The 26,270-nt window shown below is 41.2% G+C and overlaps 1 protein-coding gene across 14 annotated transcripts in view; it reads right to left on the bottom strand.

Annotated features, from left to right (window-relative positions):
- The window catches only part of nav1b (neuron navigator 1b), a 54,620-nt gene that overhangs the window by 3,480 nt on the left and 24,870 nt on the right, over positions 1-26,270 (bottom strand). For 3 of the 14 annotated variants that reach the window (XM_051413705.1, XM_051413713.1, XM_051413715.1), the window contains 26 exons: positions 20,124-20,274; positions 18,471-18,771; positions 16,423-17,182; positions 15,448-15,864; positions 14,264-14,305; positions 14,006-14,166; positions 13,277-13,450; positions 12,316-12,368; positions 12,020-12,043; positions 11,438-11,515; positions 10,398-10,409; positions 9,142-9,225; positions 8,559-8,670; positions 8,321-8,442; positions 6,862-7,040; positions 6,411-6,567; positions 5,710-5,908; positions 4,825-4,925; positions 4,634-4,729; positions 4,023-4,191; positions 2,115-2,350; positions 1,854-2,008; positions 1,688-1,759; positions 660-856; positions 402-520; positions 83-280 (listed from right to left, as the gene is read on the bottom strand). In XM_051413705.1, the coding sequence (XP_051269665.1) occupies positions 83-280; positions 402-520; positions 660-856; positions 1,688-1,759; positions 1,854-2,008; positions 2,115-2,350; positions 4,023-4,191; positions 4,634-4,729; positions 4,825-4,925; positions 5,710-5,908; positions 6,411-6,567; positions 6,862-7,040; positions 8,321-8,442; positions 8,559-8,670; positions 9,142-9,225; positions 10,398-10,409; positions 11,438-11,515; positions 12,020-12,043; positions 12,316-12,368; positions 13,277-13,450; positions 14,006-14,166; positions 14,264-14,305; positions 15,448-15,864; positions 16,423-17,182; positions 18,471-18,771; positions 20,124-20,274 (4,369 nt within the window). The remainder of the gene's footprint in view (positions 1-82; positions 281-401; positions 521-659; positions 857-1,687; positions 1,760-1,853; positions 2,009-2,114; positions 2,351-4,022; positions 4,192-4,633; positions 4,730-4,824; positions 4,926-5,709; positions 5,909-6,410; positions 6,568-6,861; positions 7,041-8,320; positions 8,443-8,558; positions 8,671-9,141; positions 9,226-10,397; positions 10,410-11,437; positions 11,516-12,019; positions 12,044-12,315; positions 12,369-13,276; positions 13,451-14,005; positions 14,167-14,263; positions 14,306-15,447; positions 15,865-16,422; positions 17,183-18,470; positions 18,772-20,123; positions 20,275-26,270) is intronic. The other 11 variants (XM_051413707.1, XM_051413714.1, XM_051413716.1 and 8 more) reach the window with 9 other exon arrangements.

Below are 26,270 nucleotides of genomic sequence, written 5' to 3'. Positions count from 1 at the left end.
CAATCCTAAAAGATCCATTTCAGCTTGAAGTATTACATTTTTTTTAAATCACAAGAAAGGACCATTAAGTATTCTCTCTTACCAGTGGATCAGATTCCATGGAGCTGGGTGGAGTCTCCTTGTGAGGCCTCTCCTCGAGGGACTGACCAGGGCTGCTGGAGCCGATGCTGGGAGGAGGCAGGTGGAACAGCTTTGCTTGGTCCTGCTGGGCAGACGGCCACGGCAGGGTGCCCCTCACCCACTCGACTGGGTCCTCCCATACCGCCTTCTGGCCGTGGACCTGAAGCGTCACAACATACCAGTTACAGTAAAATTAGACCTCAACATTTCCTGTGAACACCAGGAAAGAATTTAACGCTAGCTGGGGACCATTTTCCGGATTTATTGGCTGTGTTTCTTACCTTGATGCCGTCCTTGGCTCCCTCTTGCAGGTAGGGGATAATAGAGTGGTTCCAAAGGTCGATGAACCACGATTGAAACTCATCCACCGTGACTGGACAGGACAGGAAAAAGCAAGGGCCTGAGGAGACACAAGGAGAGAAAGAACATTAAAGGACACACACTAAGAAATATTCAAATCAATATTCCCTACAAAATAAAAATGCAGCTCTCTTCCGCCCTAAAGTGATGCCCTGTCCCGATAAGAGTGTGTTTCATACCGATGAGGAAATCCGACGTGCTGTGCTTCTCTAGGAAGGTGTGCAGATGATACCACAGTTTGGGCACCCAGTCTAACACCCTGATCAGGTCCTCGTTGGTCAAGTTTTTCTCATCCTCTGACTCCATCAGCTTCCTGTGCAAGTAGCGCACCAGGAAGCCGTTGGCTGGCTCGACATTGTTAGAGAAAGTCACCATTCTAAGACGATGAAAAGCACATGCAATAAGTCATACATCAAAATTCAGGCAGATACACGTGTGCATCAGTGGGCTAGTTTCTTAGCCACATGTGGGATTAGCTATGACAGTAACCCTTTAATCCATATGAACATTAGATCCAGTATTGAGATTTACAAATGCTACTAACTATATTTTGACTGTGGAAACCCATTTAAACCACCACAACCAGTTCTTATTTTGGTCTTGTTCACTTTCATGTGGATATATCATCTTTCTTCATCAATGTGACAGTGCCCCCCAAATGTATATAAAAAAAGAACAGTTCTTCTTGTGCAATCTGTCATAACTGCTTTGGACCAAACATTGTCACTTTAAAAGTTTCACAGTCAAGCCCTATATTTAGCAGCCACCTTAGCCATGACCCTTGTTTGGTGTGTTTCTGTTTTTGAGAAGGTGGAACTGAGGATTTGCTTAAATAATAAATAAGTGCAGGTAATAGTGAGAGGTTTGTTTTTGTTGTCCAACTTCAGACTAAAAGCAAAAGAAGTTATGACAGTCACTTTTATTTTGTTACTGACTCCGAACCATAAGAAAGTAAACTCCTTAAACTTTAGAAACTAATATTGGTATTCACGGCACTGAGTGAAATCAAACTGTATCAGATTACATATAAACACATTAAGTAACACTTTACTATCGATCTGCTTTAAGATGTTTTATTGTATTGACTTGTTTCTTGAGCTTCAAATCTAACCTTAGTGTAATCAAGTCAAATTCAGCCACAGACACAACACAACACTGCAGGAGAAGAAAAAAAGAAAAAAGAGAAGCAACCGCTCCTTTGACGAACCTGAAGCTGAGATGGAGGCCGTGGTTCGCAATCATCTTCACTGGCTGATTGCTTGTTCCAATAATGTACGGGCTGAGGGTAGGAACAACATTACAGTGTTTAGGTTACATAATCGATTGCATAAATACTCTCGGAGTTAGTTTCAGCTTGCATATGTGGAGCTTACCATTTGTGATATTTGCAGGTGAGAGCACCATTGACAAGTTCACTGATGGAAGCAGGCTCGTGAATATCATCCAGAATAACAACCAGCGGTATTTCTGACGTGCTGGTTTCCCTATCGATCTGATTGGCCTGGTTGGAAAGATAAAGCTGCAGATCCTGGGGAGAGAAAGAGAGAGAGACAGTGACTAAAGAAAGCTGACAACATGACACACCAAATAATCCACTGCTGTACAGATTCATGCAGGACATCAGTTTCTGTCACCTTGCATGACTGGCGGTGCATGTTGAAAGTGACCACGATGCCTTCGGTGACTTCGCGTGCACTGCGGTCTACCAGGTACTCAGCCAGCCGGGAAGCGAGGTAGCTCTTACCCGTCCCGCTCGGCCCAGAAAGGATGAGGCGGCGGTGTTTGAGAAGCAGACTAATGTAGTGTTGCATCATGGGTTTGGGAATGAGGGTCTCGAATACCAGGCTGTCCACACATTTCTCCTTCAAACCTGAACATAGTGAAGAAAAGGTGAGAATGGACTGTGCTGTAATAAACAATGAAGTTGATGACTATCTGCTAATCACCCAGCATAAATTAGAATTGGTGATAAACTGTTGTTTGACACTTGATATTTAAGTGCTTCTTAAGAATTCTGTTAATACGTATACCAAAACGAATATACACTGACAGGAAGAGTAAGAAGATGTTGTGAAAACAGATTTATATCACCTCACATGTCCTTCCTAAGCAACATGGAGTTCAAGCATTTTGCTCTTAAAATAACTTTGCATCAAGCGTAAGGAGTCTTTGCACCCCCACCAGCCTGTAGGAGTCTAAAGTTCCACCTTCACATCTATGGGGCCCATGTGTCTGAGGCTGGTCCACCAGCTGGGCCTGACAGCACTGGAATCATGTTACCCAGAGCCCTGTCTGGGCTGCCGCTGCTTTCCCAGCTCTCCTAGCACTAGCTCCTTACATTCCCGCATGCAAAGGTGCAGAGGGGTCGACTACCAGACCAGAACCTCGCCACTCCTCCCTGATTACAGCTCTCGTTTCAGTCACTAATGGAAAAAAACCCAAAACACTGCTGTTGCAGAAATATAATGTATAACAATCATATAAATCTGTACTGTTGTAGTAGTGAATGTATAATATGTATATTATATTATATAATTTAACCAAATAAATCTTGAACTGTGGAAAAATATAATGTTGTTGAACTGATGAGCTCTTCAGCTGCCACAGAGTCATCTGAGTTGATGTTTTGGTCAATGATGAGGACAGCTCACAGTTTAATGTAACAGAATGCATGCTGGACGTAAAGAAGAGTTGTAAAGCAAAAAAAGAAACACTAGATCAAATGGGAATAAAGACAGACAGGCCCAAATGTGTCGCTCTGACATGCAGACAGACATGAGGATTTGCACTCAGTCAAGACCTGGATCAGACTGTTAAACTCCTCAGATAAACACTTCACAACATAGCTAATGCAAAAGATCTGATTGCCAAAAGAAACCTGATTATGTACCCATAAATATACAGTGTGTACTTGGACGCAGCTTTCATGAAAAGCTGCGTCACTTATTCACTGCGACAAAAAACCTTTTAAAGATAACGTTTTGATCGTAAACGGACCTTCATCCGGTCAGAATGTTTTTTTTTCATTTCATTAATGCCTTCCTCTGACAGCCTTGCACCTGAGTGATGTGTGTGTAACTATTTTCCTTCCATTTGGACGCAGCTTTAAATCAAAAGATTTGTGGTTTCCGAATTGAAGAGATGGCACTGGAAATGCAAGCTGGATCGATTTCAACAGGATCTATTGCAGAATAAAAACATTGAGTACTTGCATAAGGATGTTTATCACATTTACCCAGATTTTGATTGACTAGACTTCACTTACTTTGTTTAGACTTTACAAAATAATGTATTTGAGCCTGTACTATATTAGCACTAAATCAATGCTTTCTGACATTAGAAATGGTTGTCTAAATTAATTACGTAGGTGCTGAATTAAGCTTTGTGTTTTAAAAATGTATTTCATTTAATCTAATCAATCATGTCATCTAAATGCCAATAACACTGGGCTGAATTAATGTACTTCCAAATCTGTAGAAGTCAATCTATAAATCTTGACATGGTTTCATATGTCACAGTTACTAAAACATTTGTCCGCAGACCTTTCAGAGCCACTGTGATGCCACTGGGGCCTCGGGACATGCAGCGAGAGGGCTGTGTCTCTGGAGCCTCTCCTCCCAGCACTCTCTTAATGTGGCCCATACTGTAACTGTAGATGGAGTCTGTAGACAGGCCCAGACTGGAAGTGGGGTCCACCTTGGCTATGTACACCTGAGAGAAAAAAGAAAACAGAAAAAGAGAACTGAATAAATCTGCCTAAATAGTATTGAGTGTTTGCAGACAGACAGTGCCCCTTGTGGTGTTTCAGAGCCAACTGACAATACCAGTCAAAGGTGAAAGTAAACATGATCTGTACATGTTACAAGAGTTACAGGCTCCATGAACCCTTTGGTTTTATTAGGCATCTACATAGTACAAATTAATATGTCAATTCCCTACTAGGAAGACCATAAAACCAGACGTACAAAGTCATTACATATGCTATTTTTGCATCTTAGTTTCCACCTGTGTGCAGTGATTGAACTCTCTGAAGTAACAACATGCTAAATTTAATGTGGCAGCTGAATCACAAATGAGAACGCTTGATGCAAACTGTACATTCAGTTCTCGGCCAGGTCACATTAAATTAAGTTGTCAGAAAAGAGCGACTCACCTTGAAAGCCTGGCTGACAGCTGAATCCAGCATGGGCCAGTCCATCCGGCCGTTCACCCGGACAGTGCCGACAAAGAAGTCCTGTTGTTTAACCTCCTGTTGACACACAGGGCAACAAACAGGTTGGAACCAAGAAGTTAAAATCATATTTGTTGGTCTGAAGAAGGGCAGCTAACAAACAATAAACTTACATCTTTGAAGACATGTAAATCTGCAACGCAAATCACCACCCTGACACGGTGATCGTCTCTCTGTGAGGAAACACTGAGAGAATCTGCGGAGTGGACATCTGCTGAGGGGTGAATTTAAAAAAGGACAGCGACAGAAAAAGAAGAAAAAGATAATGTAGCACGTGAGACACAAGTTAGATTGAGATGTGAGCAATGGTTTATGCTTTTTGTTTTTTTGTTAATCAGCACTGAGCCTGTTGAACAGTGATTCCCAGCCTTTTTTTTTTTTTTTAAATCACTGTCTAAGCTGATGACCTCTGACTTAGTGACATGTTTTATGGTGTGTGTGGAATGAATTTTCAGTGGATTATTTCCTGTAACTATTGAGAGACAAGTTTTTCTCGTATTTTTAGCAACTTTTTATACAATTTTCTGTATGACTTATGTTTTTCTTTTTTTTTAACAATCCTACATACTGAATAGGCTTCTATTTTTTGACAAATTCTGTGTTTTCTTCTCCCTGCCACTTGGCCATTGTTCTATGAGCTCTTTGGTTGTCTTAACTGCGTACATTTCTAATGCAGGACGAGGCTGTTTAGCTGTAACTGAAGGCTATATGAATATTGTTTGTGTTTATATCTTAAATAATAGTCTAAATGAAATAAAAGAATGATTTCATTTTCTTTACTTTTCTTCATAATTGATCACAGAATTAAAGAAAATGCTGAGCTATACTAACATGCCCTACTGTGTACATTTTTTTAATTTTCTTGGACCTCTAAAATTAAGATTGCCTTGCGACCCCCTCTTGAAGGATTGGTGACCCATAGTGGGGGTCCCGACCCACAGGTTGGGAGTCACTGCTCTCAGTCTACATTATCAACATTGTCAGAGACTGAACTGTACCTGAGCTGCCACCCTCACTCAGCCCTCTGCTGTAGCTTTTGGGCATGTGCATGGCTACTGACTGTCGAGGTGATGAACTGCCAAGAGCAGTGAGACCTGAGGACTGGGAGACGGAGCTGGAGGGTCCAGGAGATGGACAGGGGGACAGACCACCTGTCTTCAGCTGGTCGTTCTCAGCTTTCAGGTTCTCCACTGTCCTCTGCAGACAAAATCACACACAAGTGTTACTACAATTTTAATAGATCACAGAGCCACTTCCATAATATGACTTCAGTAGTGATTTATTTGTGAGTGCATAAAAAAAATGTCTACTATTGAAGGTCATTTTTTTTGGAATATGTAAGTTTAACTATCACAAAACTAATTTTTTAAACTATAAAAGAGGGCAGATAGACTTGACAGATTACAACACACAACAGCATACATACATTAGACATCAAACTAAAACATAAATGAGATTACAAGGTGAACCTTGGCATGCAACTATAATTTTAGAAAAAAGCCTCATATCCACAGAAGTATATAAGTATGTAAATCAGAAACGTTGAATATACCACTGCATTTCATTAGAACAGAACAGACCTGCAAAAAGTAAACTTATATTGTCCATGGCATCCTAAACACCTTTACCTTTCCACAAGTGAACTGCAGGAGCTTTTTTTTTTATGTAAAAATAGTGAAAAGGAACTTATCACACATACCTGCATGTTGTTCATGGCCTCCTGCAGCTGCTCCAGGTGATGGGCGGAGCTTAGAGCCTCCAGGCGGATGTCAGTCAGTTTACGCTCCTTCTCCCACAGCTCTGTACGCAGTTCTGATACAACCTTATCATCCGCCACCTCGCCTCCTTCACAGAGTCTGGACATATTCAGATCAAATAAGACAACATTGAAGATGTGTGATGGTAGCAAGGATCATCGGATTGACAGCCAGAAACCAATAGCTATACTACTTATACTCATTTTAAAAAGGACCACTACGGACACCGCTGAATCCGAACTATCATCTTATTACCCTAAAAATAAACATTGTTACAGTGACAGACAGCATAGACAATGACATCTCATTCATTTTCACTCATTATAATGCGATTCAAAATATTTGCTGTTGTGATTTACTGTACTGTCAGTTTCATTGCAGGGAGAGGTTTACCCTGATGACAATGCAGAGGTTGAGGATTTAATTGATGACGTAGGGTTGTCCTCAACATGGTGGACTTTGGGGGAGGAAGGTGCAGAGGATTCTGGGGTGGCAATTTCCTCAATGTCAGCATACGGGCCTGATGCCTTGGACCCCTTCTTACTAAAGGCCTTGTTGAAGGAGCTGCGTAACTGTACAGAGAGGAAACATGAGCTCGATATGAATGATACGTCTACGAACTACACCAGAGTATAATGCAATTAAGCACTCATGTTGAGCTGCTTCTATCAGATAAGCCATGTTTTCCACTGAGTATTATCATCCACACTTGCCTCCTGTTAACCTTCTGGTACGGACTGTATTTCTTTATTTTTAATTGATTTAGCCATCTAGTTTCATATATTTGTATAATTCTGCAGCTACAGTTGGTGGACTGTACGTGAGACGTGTGAATGAAATACAAACTTCTATCTAATTTGTACAGCAGCAGCTCCCATCTTCACTGATGTCCACAGTATTACTGAACAGTTTATTTGTATGCAGATTACATCATAAACCCACAGTTCTGTAATTCGGTCGAACAATTTAATATTACCAAAACATGGTACTAAGTGAATCTGTGATTTAAGTTTAGAAAGACGACAGAAAGTTTCCAGACGTTTCACAAGTATGACTCAAAGTCCATGCAGGCTGGACAAGGGGAGGGGGTTTGGGGTTTATTTACTGTAGCAACATCACTCACCTCAAAGACCTAAAATAAAAATCAGGGCAGCATGAGGGAGAGACCAGAGTCATACTTAATAACAGATTTGGAACAAGACAGGAGGAGAATCGCACACATACACATGCAGGAGAACAAACTAGGACAGCAGCTGACTTCTACAACTTCTATTTTTTCAAACCAAATACAACATAATAAAAACAGATAATAGCCCGCAGCTCACCAACACACAGGACCTATATAAACTAATAATTTTAATACTTTTATTAAATTATTACATTTATACATTTTTCATCTTTTATCCTTTATCATTTGCTTTTCCTATTTTTATTCTTACTGTATTATAGTATTGTAATATTCAACCCAGAATTTAGATTGCTCATACTGTATAGAATGAACATGTGACAAAAAACTTTGAATGTTGAGCTTTGATTATCTAGGGCAAATTAAGAACACTAAATTTGTTCAATGTTTGATGACACCGATGAGACAGATGACCATTTACAAACCCTGACCAGCTGAACTGTTCAATTCAATACCAAAAATGGTCTGGTAGTTTTCATCTCTTTCTCTAATGATTTGAAGAAGACATCTGATTCATAAACCCCTGCAAAATAATTCCCTCTCAAAGGGCAGTATGTTGGGAATCTTCTGGCTTCTAAATAACTTAAAACCCATTTGTCAGTGACTGACAAAACTCTGAAAGTATTTTGTGAGTATGAACAGTATTTCTACTCAGTGTGTCCTTACCCAGCTCTTCTTCTTCTTCTTTTTGGCCTCCTGCTCTTTAAGACTACCCATACTGGAATGGCTGGTAGTGCTGGTGAGGCTGGAGATGCTTTCTGAGGAGTTCTGGCGATTGATCAGCAGCTCTAAATGCCAGGACAGAAAAACACACATTGAATACTGCAATGGAAGCTTTTGAAATTCCCCTCATCAACTTTACATGTGTCCTAATCACACTGTCCGTCCCCAGTGTATTCTGTACCTTTAGGCGTGATGTCCGGATTATTGAGAGCCCCGTGAATGATTTCTTGGGCCTCTGTATTTTTGACCTTCAGAATCTCGATGGTATCTTTCAGCTCAGTGAGTTCAGAGTCCTGAAGGGGGAAAATATCAATATGTGTTCTTGTTAGTATGCAGGCTTAGTATGCTGGCTGGTAACTGAACCAAGATTCTTCTGAACCCGGAATTGTGGAATGTCTATCCGCTTTCAGCAAGGATGACAGGTTATGTTAAGTGACTGACGACAACATGAAAAACAGGCAATGCAAACCTTTGACCCACATCTCATTTCCAGAACAACTATGCCACTTGGTAGCTTCTCTTTCACTGACAGAATCTAATAGAAAGCATTTTAATGATGGTCAACTAATAGGTTAAAGACTGTTGTATTTGAAGAGAATGTAGCTGACACAACTATTTCTTTAGAGTGATATTCAGCTTCATTCAGCTCCTTAATGGTTTGTTTTCTTTAGGTGTCACGGACTTCTCCCTTTTTTTCTTATGAATAGAAACAGTCACACATGTCACAGGTGGCATAACATTCATTAGCATCATCACCAAGATACCTTTTGCTCTGAGGAGACCGACAGGGTCTGAAGGCGAGCCGTCATTAGCGCCAGACTCTGCTCAAATGCTGCTACCAGATTAGCCTTTTGAGGAGGACAAAGAGGTAGAAGGAGATGGAGAGAGACAGAGAATATTGGGAGGGTTGAGAGAGCAGACAGGTATGAGTCACCGGCTGCATCGAATCACTCTGCAGCTTCACACGCTCACAGCACATCAAGCAAATGGCTTTCTCCATCTGCTGGGAGAGGAAGGGGGGGGGGGTGAAGTAGTGGACAGCTGTGGATGATGTCAGAGATGAAAGAGGACGTTAGGGTAATGGTGGTGAGGGAGGGTTAGCGGTGTGGCACTCGAGGACAGAGATCATCAACCTCCTGTAGCATGTTTGACCTTTAGTGTAGGATGTCTCACACTATATCTGCTAATGAACGAGTGCATGGAGCTGTTATAAATCTGCTAAAATCCATGGCTGACACCATCAAATAGAATTTGTCAACAACAGCAGGTCAGATAATCCTCTTTTTGAAACTTTATTTCTGTTGGGTGGTTTCTTCTTTTGCTTTGATAGCTTAGGGAGATCTCCCAGGTCCGTCATACTATTGGTCTATGTTCCTTTCCTTTTGTTAAATCTGACCAGCCTATTATTCCCTTTTTCATTTCTTTTTGTTGTTACTTTGCTTAGGTATTTCCTTGGGGTCACTTTTATTTAATAATGGAATATTCTGCCACATTTTGACCTCCTAAGAACAAGCATTTCAGGGGGTCGGAGCAGTCGTAGCCACTCATATTTCTATACAAAATATTAGTACTGTATGTGGGGGATCTTATTCACTTTTCAAATCTAAAAGCTAGCAGGAAAAGTCAATTAGTGCTGTGCAAATTAGTTAGTTAGTTAGTTGATTGACAGAAAATTAACAGACATTAATTATATTATTAGATATTATTGTAAATTAAATATGTTTGGACTGTTGTTCAGACAAAACAAGAAATATGACAAAACTGCTCATCAAGTTCACTTTGTTGTGACATTTTAGACACTAAATGAGTATTGAATAAATAGTTGACAGACTAATAGATAAAGAAAATAACAATCAGTTGTATCCCTTGTCAACATGCTTCAAGGCAGGTGATGTGGTCATCTGTGTCACGCAGCGAGCCCAACAGAGATGGTCAGATGACAGCAGCTCGTCAGCTTGATGCCCACTCAGAATCATGCGGAAGCGACAGAGAGCTCTGTGGAAGCAACGGTCCAACAAACCTGGCCTAGCTGCTACACCCAGCATCCAGAGGTGCGGGTCAGCGGGAGGCAGGCAGGGGCAGCAACGAGTCCAGCCACCAAAACAGCCCAGAACGTAAAAGAGAGGGACAGTATAGGGTTAGGGGTGGGATTTAACTTCTTATACAGTAAAAACATACACACACGGATTCAGGCTTCAGTCACTTGTATGTTCAAAAGGCGGGGGGTTAAGTGTGCAATAGGAGACAGTAGTTCATACTGGTTGTCTATTTTTAGATCAGGATCAGCGGTTAGTCTGTGTTAAAGTAAAAGTTGAGTGGGATTGAAACAGCAAGACTCAGGCATCTAGAAGCTACAGGGTGCAACTATGCGAAGAAGCAGGACTGGAAATGTTTTAGGTGGTTCAATCAAAGAGTTAAAAGCAAGTGTTGAGGGTTAAGGTTAAAATTGCAGAGCTGAAGGATTATAGCAACAGTGGAAAGATGTGAGTGGCAGTGAGAAAGCTGGAAATATGGTATGTCTGCTGTAAGACCGGTGATAAGGGGCGCCTTGGCTGCCTGGTGGTTATGGTGCTGACCATGAACCGCAACTGGGGACCTTTTTTGCATGTTGTTCTCCCTTCTTATTTCATTATCTCCCTATTGTTGGCTATCAAGTAATGGCATAAAATACTCAAGAATATAATTTTAAAAGCCCTAAGTGTTGGGTAGGTTGATAGATCTTATATATATCATGACTAGCTGTCCTTACCTCCAGCAAATCGGACAGAGTTAGGCCATCCAGATGTCATCTACAGTGATTCTCATTTGGAGTGAGCAAGAATTCACACCATCTTTTCCCCACATCTCACCCTCACAGAAATGCAGTGCAGATATTAGATACATCTCTTAAACGGGGTTGCTGTAGCCCAGCTGGTTGTGGCGTACAATCTCAGGGACTTGGACATGGTGTAATCTATATTTTGGATTGATCATACTCCTCTGGTGTGCATCCAGCTCATTAACAAATTAGCTTACGAAAACAGGCCAAAAGGAGGAAACAATTCAAAAAGTAATACGTACATTGGCAGAAAGCTGCATGGTCAAGTCGGCTACCTTTTCCTGGGAGGATTCCAGCTCTCGCCTCAATTTGCGGATTTGCTGTTGACAAATTGAAAAGAAAGTGCCAGCCGTTATATTATACAGTACCACGAACAAACATATACGTATATTAATATAGGTTTTGATTATGATAATGCAGCAATTTAATGTGATGAAATGTGTTGCTTTGAATATGCAAACATCATTGGAGTTACTGCTCCTCAACAGAAACCAAAATCTAAGATACACACACTCCAAACCAACAGAAAATGTTAAATTAAAGGATGACAGTGGGGTTTTACTTTTCTCATGCACTGAGAATTTTACGAGGTCTGAAAATGTCTTTATTAAATGTTAGCAAGTGGTGCAAAGGACACAGAATATTAAAGATAAAACAAAAATGAACTGGGTTATGAGTTCCTGTGGAAGAGATCCGTGGTCACAGACTTCACTGAGCACAGATAACACAATCTTGTGAATGAACCCGTTTCAACAGGAAATGACTGACAGATGATACAGAGAAAAGGAACAATGTGAGTTGAAGAGATGGCACGTTGGCCTTACCTCTCCTTGTATCCTCTCCTCATTCTAAGGAAGGCATGGTGAAGACAAATAAACAGGGATAAGGAAGAGCATTTACTTTAGGGGCACTTACGAAAAAAACTACTTATCCACAGGGAAGACTTTAAGACCATTTAATATAATGTATGTAAGGTTCTCCTGAATGTTAAAAAAGTCAGTGAATCATTATGATTAAGGTAACTCGCCTATATTGGCTGTAATGGAGAATGTGTAAATGTGAAAGCATTACACTCAAGCAAAATTAACCTTATACGGTGTATTTTACTGCATCTACTCACCGAGGAATAGTTGGATGAAGCATTGGACGCCAAAGAGAGTACGGAGCCATGCACTGAAACAGGAAAGTAGATATTTGACTTAATATTAAATAAGTTTAAGGCAAAGATAATTTAAGATATTACAAGGCTAATCAGGTACTGAAGAAATGCTACCAATCAATAACCTATTATTCATAATAACTTATCAGTCATAAGTACAAAAATACAATTAAAATAGATGCTTCTTTTGATTTGGAATTTTTGTTTTTTCATTTAAATCAATACTGATTTAAAGGACCAGTATGTAGGATTTAGTGGCATATAGCAATGAACTGAACACAGCTCGCCTCTGTATTTAACAACCTGGAAATAAGAACAGGCTGTTAAGTGTGTAGAAGAAACTACAGTGGTCGCAAAAATCATGAAAAACACAAAAATCCGTATCTAGAGCCAGTGTTTGGTTTGTCCGTTCTGGGCTACTGTCGACACATGGTGGTTAAAGGTGGCAGACTCCATGGAAGGCAACTTGCGGAGTCTGCAGATTCTAAGGTAACGAAAACACAACGATTCTTATATTCAGGTGATTATACTCTAATGAAAACATATCTATTAATGTAATATTCCAATAGAGCTTCTCAAATGTTTTGCTATAGCACAGAAATACATTAAGGTAGTCTAGTGCTGGAATGTGTATTAAAAAGCTTGCCAAATTTGAAGAGAAAGCAGATTCAAACTATTGGTGTAGGGTCTCCTGTTTCGTTTATATTTGGATCACACATAGTGCCTTTGAGTCTTTATATAATGCACTATTAATCTAAAATGGAGGCACCAAGGCTCGTCTGCGCTTTTCTTGTTCATGAAAACAAATGTTCTTCTGACATTTTGCCAAACAGCTTGTGTGTCGTAAGAACGGACAGCTTTGTTTAATTTGAGGCCGTGTTGGGCGACTCCCCTGCAGGGAGGCCTGGCTGAACAGGCTCACCATCATCCCCTGGTTCACGGAAAGACCCACACCGCATCATGCTTTTTGGCCGGTCAGCCAGGGACATACTGCTGCCCAGGGGGGAGGATCCATAGAGATCGCAGGCGGAGTCACTGGGGGGGCCAATGCTGTTGGAGCGCGATATCCTTGGGGTTCCACTAGAAATTGGGGCAACTATCATACAAAAGAGATTGATAAAGACAAAACTGTAGGAGGCAGTGCTGTAGAGAAACACACACACACACACACACACACACACACACCTACACACACACCTACACACACATGCATACAGTACACCTAGGTATCGCACCCTTATTCTGATGACTCAGTGAAAGGCAACACTGTGGTTCCACAACAGTCAAAGATATAAATATAGCCTGACTTGACCCACTAATGCCTCCATCTCAGGCATATTTTAGACTTAAACTCAAGTCTAAATGAGTGTAGATATGGGATAGTAATACTCACATAGTCAAATCTGATACCACAGTAATTTGCCATCGCTTCATCATTCAGCCATGATCTATTATTGACGACTTGTGTCAACATTTCTTAACTGTAAAAATGGAGCCAGACTTTCCTCTCAGTGTGAACTTCATATCCCTGTCTTCAATAATAATCAACGGTAAGATGGATGGCTTATCAAAGATCTCAAGTCTCATTACTTTCAAAGCTCAGACAGAGTGTTTTTAGAACTTGGCAGCCAAATGTAGCGAGCCGACTCACCCACGTTGGTGAGAAGAACCTTGCCGGAGGAGGGGTGGAGAGGGCGGGTGGGGGAAGGCAGCTGAGGGGGGCTATCGCTCTCTGTCATGCTGGCTATGGTGTGGGAGTGGCGCCTTCCCGGTTTGCTTCCTTCACTCTCTGACAGGCTTGAGCCATAGCGCCTGAGAAAAGAGGGGTCAGTGTAAACTTCAAACAATGAAGACACATCACAGTGTGAGATGTCAAATGGATGGTTGGATAATAACTGTTTTGACGTACTCTAAGCCTTTCTTCGGTAAGGTATTTCTGTCTGTTTGCAAGCTGTAATGAAGAGAATAAAAACATTATTAATAGAGAATAAACAGTTATTGTGAATCATTCTTACATAAGACATACACAAACAATATCATCTTAAGTTTTGTCAAAGGAGCTGTATAACACCTGGGTAAGACATCTCATGGGTTTATCTTCTAATCCTTTTTGTTCATCTAGCCCATATGGCACTTTTTATACACACAGCGTGGGATTGCCTAAAAGTACATTCCTTTGGCAGGAAATAATCTCCACCTTGACAAAAAGAAATCTTCTGATGGATCCAGCCCTCCGTCTTCTAAATGATAGCTCAGAGTTTTCGTTCCCAGAAAAGGCACGTAAAATATGGCGTGCTCGTATATCTGCTGCTACTTCACAGTGAAACAGTTTTTACAAATTATGTTTCACACGCTATCAGCTGCTGGAATAAATGCAGTTACTTCTACCAGCATTGGTTCATTGGAAGATGGAAAAGTGGCAGTGAGAGGGTTTTACTGAAATATTGAATTTTTTTCAATTATACACCGATCAGCTATAACATTATGACCACTGACAGGTGAAGCGGATAACACGGATTATCTTATTATCATGGCACCTGTCAGTGGGCGGGATATATTAGGCAGCAGGTGAACATTGTGTCCTGATGTGTTAGAAACAGGAAAAATGGGCAGCATAAGGATTTGAGCGACTTTGACCAAATTGTGATGGCTAGACGACTGGGTCAGAGCATCTCAAAAACTGCAGCTCTTGTGGGGTATTCCCCCTGCAGTGGTCAGTACCTATCAAAAGTGGTCCAAGGAAGGAAAAGAGGGGAACCCGAGACAGGGTCATGGGTGCCCAAGGCTCATTGATGTATGTGGGGACTGAAGGCTGACCCATGTGGTCCGATCCAACAGAGGATCTACTGTAGCTCAAACTGCTGAAAAAGTTCATGCTGATTCTGATAGAAAGGTGTCAAAACACCACAGACTGGTCAGTGTGCCCAGGTGTGGTCATAATGCTATGGCTGGCTCCAAAAGTTATTCCTTCATAATAATTTTCTTTTTTAGAGACAGCATAGACTGCGGACGAAGGGAATTATGGAATCACATTTTGTCACAAATACAAATTTTGACATAAAGGACACTGATACTTCTTGAGATGACACTTACCTATCTGTGAGGTTGAGGGATGTCCTGCTCCCGCCTCCCCAGGTTCCTGCACCCCTCTCTTCCTTGTCATGCATCTCAGTTTTCATAAACCTCGCACTGGAAGGCACACTCATCTGGAGAGGCAGGGACTCCATGCTGCGGTGCATGCCAGTCAGCTTGGGGTAGAGCAGCGGCGATCCGCTCAGACTCAGACTGTCACTGGTATAGGAGCCGGGGGAATTGATGTGGAGCACAGGCGCTGGGCTGGGGGTGAGGCGGGTGGAGGTGTGGGAACCAGCCAAGTCCTGCAGCTTGGAATATGGGGGGACCTTGGGGGGGAGGTCCTGGATAGTCACGCAGGAGTCAAGACTGTTGGAGTTGACCTTATCCAGGTGAGCCAAGCTGGGTGGACGACCCAGAGACTTAGTGTTCAGCATCCTAGGGATCAGGCATAAAAAAGATGTTAAAATATGCAAACTAGAGGGAAGCCCTGAGACATGACGCATGCATGAGCATGGTGTTTACATTTCAGTTTGTTTTCTAACTTACCTCTAGCAGTATATAGCCAGGCAGATTGTTGCAGTTGTATTTGCCAAGGTTTTCTGCCTCTAAATTTCAACAGCAATATAAATCCAAAGAAACAAATGTCCCCATTACTCTCCATTTATTTGGTAGAAAGTTGCATTAAAAACTGTTTATAGTAAGCTCTGTGGATTTTTTACCCAGTAACTGGGACACTGTTTGTAGGAAGGATATATTGCTGTTGAATTTTTTAAGATGTCATTTTTCAATTGGGTACTTTTATTGTATTGTGGTGGTGTACTGGGGGGAAGAAACCCTGGGCATATACAACCAGTTACGGTACCTGCATGTCTAGATACCACTAGAGAATAAAAAAGGAGGGAAATAAACACTTCTAGAAACCACAAGTCAATCAGTCTACTCTAGAGAGATTTTCATTTATTTTTTGTAATTTAAAATATATAAATAAAACACCTTGGTGTGGTGGGTGATGACAGTTCAGGGTATTTGCTGCTGCTGGTCCGTCTCAGACCATGCAGTTTCACAGTAGACTCTCCTGTGGACTGACTCTCCTCTCCTTTCAGAGAACCACAGTCTATGTCAGCACCCACAGCTTTGGCTTTGGCTCTCTCCTTCTCCTTCTCTCGGTCCGTCTGGTTCACTGGGCCGGTGCTTGTGCGATTAGCCATTTTACTGCTGCAGCTACTATGCTCTTTAACCCTAGGGCTTGTGGAGGCCATGGGCATGGGCTTCAAACTCAACAGACTTGGGTCAATGGTACCGCTGACAGGACGAGGTGCGGGGCGACCGATCACACTGAGTGTGCTCGATTTAGCCGGTCGAGGCAGGCTGCGATACTGAATGCTGTTTCGCGCATTTGGCCCCAGGAAGCTCTGCTCACTGCTGGCATCAAAACTGTTCTTCCGACCCGAGGGTGGTCCTCCTCCCACAGGCTTCACAGGGATGCCAGATGACTTGGGGGTTTTCCCCACAGTAGCAGAGCCACTGGAGATGGTGGCGCCCCCTGCTGTCATCACAGTGGCTGTACCGGTGGCTGTTGGTGGTTTCTTGTAGCCGAAGGAGGCTCCGGCAGTGGGTTTAACTAAACCTGACGGGGGCTTGCGGTGCTCTCCATGATGATGATGATCCCTGCCGGCATCTGAACGAGACCTCTGTAGACCAGCAGCTTTGATGGACATCTTGGATTTATCCAGTGGCCTCTCGCTTTTAGGTGCTACATAAGGAAAGACATTGTATAGGTGAATAATAAAATAATAGCAATTTCAATAACATTTGCATGTATTTAAATGATGATAGGGATCGGCAAGAACACTGCTGCTCTGTTTGGCCTGCTGCCACCATGTCCCTGACAAGAATAAGCTACCTCGGACAGACTGGAAGTTTTGATGGGCAGTAAACTTGGGCTAAGAAAAATGATAGCAACCCCACAAATGACTGAAACTTAAATAGAAAATAAAAATATTCTCCCTAGATACCTTCACATAAAAGTAAATGTACACATCATTCCTGCCATTACAGCTGAGAGAAAATATAAGCAAGAAACATCTGTATTTACTTAGAGAGCTTTTATGTGCCCATGATGTCAACTGTGACTCACCAACGGACTCAAAAGGGTCTAATTCAAAATTGAACTTTTTTTTTAACCATATCTTAAGACATATCCAAGTGACATAATCAATACCAATACCAACTGATTTGTATAGATGATTAAAGTAAAGCACAAAGCACGCAAATATGTAGAAATTGAAGGATCTATTTAAATATAAGGATAAAAGGGTAAAATTGGATTTTTCACTTAGAGTTTAGACTAAAGGTAAAGCTATCGTTACAGTATATTCATAAAATTAAATAAAACACATCTGACCTCTTAAGTCATTCTGTAAACCTTAAAAATGCATTTGCCAAGAGATTTTTTTTCCCCTGCAAAACTGAAGCCAGAATACATACAATCAGATCTAATTTTAATCACTTAAGTTTAAAGATGAGGAAATTAAAATGTAAGGCCAAGAAATGTTGGTATGGGAACTCAATTTTAACCTATTATTTAATCACGCCATGTTTTGCTGAGGATTAGATAAATTTAGTCGCTGCAGATGGCAGACACTGTGTCTCTCCAGACATGTAAAGTAACAGGCTTTTCTCTGAGATAATAACAGAAACATGTCTCTGGCCTTTAAGCTAAGATTTTGAGATTTTTTTTTTTTTCCAACGAGCTGGATTTCATGGTGCATTTTTTTCATCAGTATCCTGCACTGTGCTACAAATCAAAACCTGGCTTACTATAAGGGGTACACTTCTGTATTCATCTTGACACCAAGCAGATATCCGCACTGGCTGCTCTACAAACAGGCTCTGTTTTACATTTGGATTCAGCATTCAAAGAGAAAATGGATGACTTGGATTTCGTAGTTAAAACAAGTTAACAACAGCGGTGATACACCACACAAATCCTGTGGGGGAGGAATAACAGGGAAAAGGACAAGCTGAGAAAAAGTTCTCACCTGCAACTTTCAACGTGCTCTGAGAGGTATGGGTGATGGGGGAGGTCACGCCTATAGGAGGATTACGACCCTTCTTGAAACTTCCTGGATGGCCCAAACTTTGAGGCTTCTTCAGTTCTCCTTTACACCCTGAATCTTCACTGAGGCTTGGAGGCTTCTTTCTCCATTTGCTTGGGGGCTCTGTCTTGAGACTCCCTGTCTCATAGCTGCAACTATTGAGCTTGTGGCTGGCTTTGCCATCCTCGCTGTACCAAGAAAGTCCACTTTCCACCAGGGAGCGCTTCTCCGCATCAGTGCGGAGCTGCAGAGAAGGGAGGGAAGAGGCACACTGTGGGTAAGCATCTGATCAGTCACGGTCTGTTATCTATGGACTGCTCTCTGTAATCTTTGTTTCATCTCAGCTGCATTCCAGTGGGAAGGAGGGAGAGATAGACTGATATGCCCCAAGTGGATTAAAGAAAACCACAGAGGAAGACAAAGAAAGGAAAACAAAAAAAAAGTTTATGAACGCTTTCAGAGATAAATCCACACATTTAAGAATAATAAAGAAAATGTAAGAAAAGAAGAGCTTAAGTCTTTTACATTGTTGTAATGAACGACAAAGACAAAAAGTCAGCTACAGTGTAATAGAAAAAATATCATGTGGCGCATTGAGGAGGTGGCACAGAGGACAAAATTGGGCATGCTGCTTCTTGGCACCCTTTTAATGTGATATAGAGCGACAGATGGCTCATTGAGTAGCACTAATGTTCATTTCTTCCAACTGAGCGTTCTGTAAATAAGCTGAAAAGTAAAATGTTTACCTGTGGACAAACTACCACTTATCCAAAATGAATACGAAGCAAATTAGATCAAATTTAAAGATCCCCTCCAGACATGTTTTGAGAAGTATGAATATATATATCACTTTGAATACTAATCTGGCTGATACACTCTTTATACAAAAAGTAAATTTTCTTTGTTCAAATTTCTATCTACTCCTACTCCCATATTGAAAATTCAGAATATATGAATATGTAAATGTTGTTCATTTAAAAAATGCAACTACTAAACACAAGATGTCTCCAATTCAGAAGTCCATTCTCAGTGCATGTGCCCTGGAGGTTTCGCATTACATACAGTATTGGACAACGATTGGTTTCCAAACTAGGCTGTGCTTGTGATGCTACAAAATCATACTGAAACTTTCCACCTTCAGCAGCTGAACCTGAAACAGACCTGTACAGTCTGCATACATACAGTGCAGTCCATCATTCTGCAGAGTGAAGCCCAAACAAGTGAAGTAACAGTAAGTAAAACACATTTTTGGGTGAAGAGGGGCTTTAAGACTCAGTGGAACTTCCGGAAGTTTACAAAACAGTCCAATAAATCTTTACTGTGGCAGTTCTCTGTTACGGATCGTGTTTTTCTTTAGTTTAATTTTGATGACAGAGGTGAGGTCTGTGGTGTCTTTTTGTGGCTTTGTCAAAACAAGGGACTCACATTTAACACACAATTCAAAATAAATCACAGAGTGAAGCATTGACAATGCTTTAACTATAGGCCTTCCTTGTAATCTTTAACACTGCTTTTACAAAACAAAACAAATAAAAAAACAGGATAAAAGAAAGCCAAATGTTGTCACAGGCTGTTGGGTACCGTATTGCAGCTCACCATAACAGAAGAGTTGCGTCTGGATCCCAGGGGTGTGCTCGGGAGGGAGTTAAGGGAGGAGCTGGCATTGAACTCCTCTGAACTGAGGTTCTCCGAGCCCTCGCCATCACCGTCGCTCAGCCCACTGCTGATGGAGCTGCTCTCGTCCCAACTGAAACAAAAAAGGATGACCATTCAGCAAAAATGTGCCGTTGTCAAGTAAATGGCAACCATATGAAGGTAGAAATCTGTGTTTGAACGGGGAGAAAAGGCTGGCAGCAACAGTGATATGTCCATCTGTCTGCTGTAAGATGTCTCTGGAGGTGGCCACATGCTCAAACAAGCAGGTAATCCCAACATGGCTGCATCTGCTTTGATTCAACGAATACATCAGAGCTACAGGCCATATGTTGACCAAAGCTTCAAAAGTGGATCTGTCAGTTTTAATCAAATAATTTCAATAAAATATGTTTACTTGAAAATTGCCTATATCATAATAAACTTAAAATTATCTTCTGGTATTTGTGTATCTTGTATAACTTAATACACAAGACAAGATTTACTGGTATGGCCCAACATGGCAGGATTATGGTGCCAGAGGCTGTAATTTCCTAATTTTGATGAATCCTCAATCTGCAACTGCATATTAACAATCTTAACAATAATTAAATCAATCACCATGACAGCAACGCTAGCAGTTTTTAAACGGGGCCAACACACTGCGAGCTGTAGCTTCAAGGTAAACTTTACAGGATATGCTGATAAGTCACGCTGTATAAAAAGTATGGTGACTGACAGCGCAGGGTTTAGAAAGCGGTTTGGTATGCTCTGAAGAAGCAGGATGAAGGGAAATCAGAGTGACAGGCTTCTAAACCCTCTCTGACCTTTCCCTCCACCCTACAATGAAATCCTGTGTCGCCCTGAAACAGATGCTGCCCGATTGGCCCCTCGTGCGAGGAGGACAGGGACAGGCCAGAGAAATTGCTCACTAAGCATCAAGTCTCTGGATGCATTCATATTTGAATACATTTAAAATGCAGATGACTGTGTGGAGTTCAACAAGAGGTGCAGCCTCTCAGTCAACCGAAACACCACAGGAGGATGAAACAATTCAGAGTCTGAGGGGAGTTTAAAATTGAAGAGTAAAACATTTTTATGGGCTTTAGAAGAGCAATAATGCCTTGTTGAATTTAAAAATTATATCTCCAGAGAGCTAAATGCGAGTCCAACTCAGATTTGTATAATTACGTTCCCCATCATTACTACTGGCAACCACAGGTGGTAATCAAATTTATGTTGGCGCACACAAATGTGGCACAGTGGAAAAGGTAAATTAATAAGACCCTTTAAAACTGAGTCATTGCTTGAGCTGAATCAGTTCTTTTCCCTTTCTTTTGCTTTCCCCACTGAGCTGAAAATGCTCTTTGTGGGTCTGCAGCCTGCAATTAGCAGAGGCATGGAACATGGAATTGCATAGAAAAATACAGGGAGACAAAAATGGCCCATACACATTCAGAATTGGATTTAATCACATGGCTGTAGTTGAGTTGTAGTTGCAGTTGTAAAACAGAGAAGAAGCTTACTCTGACACTTTGCACTGGTTTTGAGCATTCTGATGCATAAAAGCGACATTTTAGTGAAGTGATTTGTGGCCATAGAACAGATACATGAACATGAGTGGTCTGACATGAGCAGGGAAAACTCTGACGATTAATGTTTGATTTGAGAATTTTAAAATGTTTTCACATACCACCAATAAGGAGTATAATTTTGATTTACATCAAGCCCAGATGTTCGTGGTATGTTTGAACAATACCACCTCTGTCAGGGGCGACAGAGGGGCTGTGAATAACCCCACAGGGATGTCAGCCTAAGAAGAGGCAGGAGGGCCTGTGGGCTGTTGATATTACAAGCCAAACTGTCTGCTCTCAGAGGTGAAATCCAGACAGGGAGAGGGTGGGAGTACACCAGCAAAGTGCATACTTCATACATAGGGTGGCAATTAACTTTTTGTTTTCTGTGGCACAACTCCAACCTCTCTGATTTGTGTGTCGTGCTATTATTTTTTGAGTTGGGTTGCTGTGAAAATGTTTGGATTTAAGAAGATTGAGGGATGATTGGTGCTGTGGAGCAAGGGCGGGGATGTTGCAATCACTGTCCAGACTTGGACCTGGATCTAACAGCATCACTAAAAACACACAGGTAGACACGGTGTAGCACACTGCAAAGATAAAATGAACAACAACAAAAAAGGCACACATGGCATTTTACAGAGGAAAAAGGTGAGATTTGACATGAACTGTTATATACAAGCCCTACCCTATAGGACCTATAAAACCATATGAAACAGCACACAGTAAGACGAATACATCTTGCAGCTCACTTCTGGCACTGTCTATTTTATGCATAAAGGACAGCAAAGACGACAAGGCTCCTGGGGTGCATGCCTATGGCTGAGTGAGTGGTGAAGACATCCTCTATTATGCAGATAGCTGTGGTAGCAGCACCGCAGTGTCCTCCAAGAATAAAATGCGTTTCCACAGATGTTATAATTCCTGGTGCCAAATCAGTGTCAACATACATTCTTGCACGTTTTTCTTGCAGCCTTTTTAAGCATAATGCACACGTTTACTCTTGAACAATAGAAGCTCCAATGGGATAAAGAAATATCACTTTTATGGTGAAAGTATTTGTGTATGATTTAATCATTTAATTAAAAAAAAAAAGGTAGTGAAACCAGCTGAATTGATCCTATAGGCTACTCAAGAGTAACTGATAACCTACTGTTACTGTACTGTATCCTTAGACAAAAGCCAGGTTAGGTTAACAATGGTCTAATTAGAGCAAACCAATAAATACACATCTGTCCTAATAGGAGAAACAACTGTAGCATCTCAACAAAACGTACAACATTAAAAATGTCGGGAAAAAAGTGGTTCATTGTGTGTGTGAGAGAAAAGCCGTAATGAAATATCATTACCTTGGCGTAAAAAGTAAAGTCCTTCTGGCTCTCGGCGCCGACTGCAGAGGAGGCACTTTCCCGATTAAAACACGACCGCTCATTTGTGACCGTTTATCGGTGAGCACAACTTCCCTGAATTATCTGTGCGCTCAGATTCAAATTCATATCCTCCGCAAAGCAAAAGACCCCCCCTTTTTTCTCTCGTTTTTTTTTCCTCTTCTTCCTCCCATTCAGCGAGAAGAGAGAAGCAGTCTGCCGCTGGACAGGCAACACCCCCCTCTCATAAAAAAAAAAAAAAAAAAAAGGAAAGAGAAGCAGGGATGACGAGCCCAGAGAGACCCCGATGCTCCTCTAGATGACCAGCTGCCGTCGGGTTGAGTGGTAACCATGGTAACCTCCATTACTCGGATGTAGTGTAACGCGTTACTGACCCGCAAGTGATCTGATTTACTCTTAAGTACATGAATGAATTAGTTTATTTTTACCTTTATAGAACCGTTTTCTTATCAAATATCTTTATTTGTCTGGATGTTCTATTTGTTTACCCCCAAATCAGCCTGGCTATAGAGAATGGTCTTGTCTGACCAAAACTGGGATGAGGGTTAGCCAATGGGTTTATAGTTAGATATTAATTTAATGCATTTAAATTGACAGATATTAACCAAGACCAGAGGGGAGATAGCTCATTAAAGGGGCACTTGCACCAATTTAATGTGAGGATATTTATTCTGTGGCTCTCTTTGAAAAAAACAAACAAAATAAAACTGATTACTTCATCAGGTTTAACTCAGAATTTAGGAGAAAGCCTGCTTTCCAAACTGAAGGTGTGGAGTAATGAAGCAGGTATAGGAAGCAGGGAGGGTCTAATGAAAGATGCTATTGAGTTAAATAAAAGGTCCAGTGTAGAAAATTTAAGAGGATCTATGGTAGAAATGGAATATAATATTCATAGGTATGTTTTCATTAGTGTATAATCACCAGAATGTAGGAATGGTTATGTTTTTGTTACCTTAGAATGAGCTGTTTTTATACAGACGCAGCGTGTTGCCTTCCATGCATGCTGCCATGTTTCCTATAGGGGCTTTTTCCCCTTGAGTTTCACTGGCCATTGTTGTTTCTCCTTCACACTTGAAGGGGGAGAGTGAAGCGGGTTGCAACTACACTGCTAGATGCCACTAAATCCTACACACTGCACCTTTAAGGGAGATTGTAGGATCCCGCATTTGTGGAACTTGACCCATAGGGAGTCAGAATAGACAGTATGTAACTCCCTCTGCTGCTTCAATGTTTGATATTCTCTTCATAATCTATCTCTGGGGAGTACCCCACACAATGTAAGAGAAGACGCACCATATTTATTTTTGGAAATGCGTATTACATATTGCAAGCTAGTGAATCATATTTGATGATTTTATAATGTAGTATTTATAGAGCCAATTAGCTTACCTGTCAGAGGGCCTATAAGAGGGGGAACAGTGTCAGGGTGACGTTAGTGAGATGGGCTCCTGTATGACTATGGCAGTATTCCAATGGGAAGCCTGTGTTGCTCAGTGTCTGCTGGGAAACCTTTCCAGTTTAGCCATAAGCATATTAAAGCAGTCTTGCTAAGAGTGTTGAATTACGCTTATTACCTTTCGCTAAGGAGGTTATGTTTTTGGTGTTGTTTGTTTCTTTGTCTGTCAGCAGGATTATGGAAAAACTGGTCTGATTTTCAGGAGAGTTGGTGGAAGGGTATAGCATGGGTCAAGAAATAACCCATTACATTTTGGAGCAGATCCGAATCATGGGGCAGATGCACAGAAATGCAATATAGAACAAAACACCTTGGCGGAGGTCTGCGGTCTCCAAGTGCCCTTCTAATTATTTGTATGAAACACTTCAGAGCCACTAATATTCACAGTCTCCAGTGTAAACAGTGTTAGGTCAATCCCAAACTGCACAAATGTTGTGAAAGTTTAGCAATTTAAATCAATCTTAGTGATTTCTTAATTGAATCTTAAAAGTGAGTTTGAGTCATTGTCAGGGTTTTAAACTGAGAATTTTAAAAAAGCCACACAAATAAACCTTTACAGAGACTTTTACATTAAAGAGACTATGGCCATGATGAACGTCCCTAAAAATAAAAACGTGTTCCAAATTCATTCATTACCTTCTGGGGCCTAGCTGGAAAAACCCAGCCCAAGGTAAGGCCTGAATCACTGCCAGTGCAACCACAAAGCCACAGATGACACGAGGACCTCCAGTGAGGCATGAGTAGCCTTGGAAAACCTCCCTCCCCCTCTCATTAGTAGTGGAACACTCTCACGGGGATGATCTCACCAGATCTCAGCTCTGTAAACTACTCCAGGAGTTAAAGGCTCTGTGGGCCGAGGACGTCCCACACCCTGTCCACATCTTATAAGCCAAATCAGTTCACTCTGCTGCAAGTCCTATTTTGGTTCAAAATACGTGAACAAATCATTTCATCTTGCAAGAAATACATTTCAAAGCGGCAAAGACACAGGAAACGACCAAAGCTGGTTAAGCAAAGTTAATATTTCCAACATAAGAACTTATTGACCCTTATGATGCATTACAATTTTGAGGCTCTCTCTGTTTTTCCACATCAGGCCACATTTTGAAATATAAATACGGAGGCAGCTTAAATGGAATTTAAAATGACTGTGGTTTTACTTTTTGATTAAATTAAACAACTGTTTTGCTGTCAGAGTGTGTATACCAGACATACAGGCATTCCTCACGATATCTTTAACAGAATGAGATGCTAGTTCGATAAAAGATTGTTGTGTCTGCCTCTACCTTTTGATATCATCACTCTGATTATCATTTGAAAAGAAACTGCGCTTCTCTGCCTGTTGCTCTTTTTTGTTTTTGCTCACAAAAATCATAAAACATTTTTGTTTGAATACCTGTTGGTTACTTTGTTGTCTAATAGCAAAACAAAACCTTGGATGCTTATGTCTTTGCCTAGAATGACGAGTGATATAAATTGTTTACAGTAAAAAAAAGAATAGAAAAAAAGAGCTGCATTTCTTACATCTCCTGTTTATCTCAGTGAGGCAGGCCACACAGCTAAACAAGCGGCCGTCTAAAAAGCCTTGAAGTCATGTTTGTACTGTAAAGTAACAGCTGTCCTGCACTGATAACCAAATGGCTTGTGTCAGAAACATCCTCTGCATGTTTGCTTAGGTGGAAGGTCATTGAGT

This window comes from Dicentrarchus labrax, unplaced genomic scaffold (genome assembly GCF_905237075.1).
Source record: "Dicentrarchus labrax unplaced genomic scaffold, dlabrax2021, whole genome shotgun sequence".
In the NCBI taxonomy this organism is placed as follows: Eukaryota; Metazoa; Chordata; class Actinopteri; family Moronidae; genus Dicentrarchus; species Dicentrarchus labrax.
This window is presented reverse-complemented; position numbering and strand designations above follow the sequence as displayed.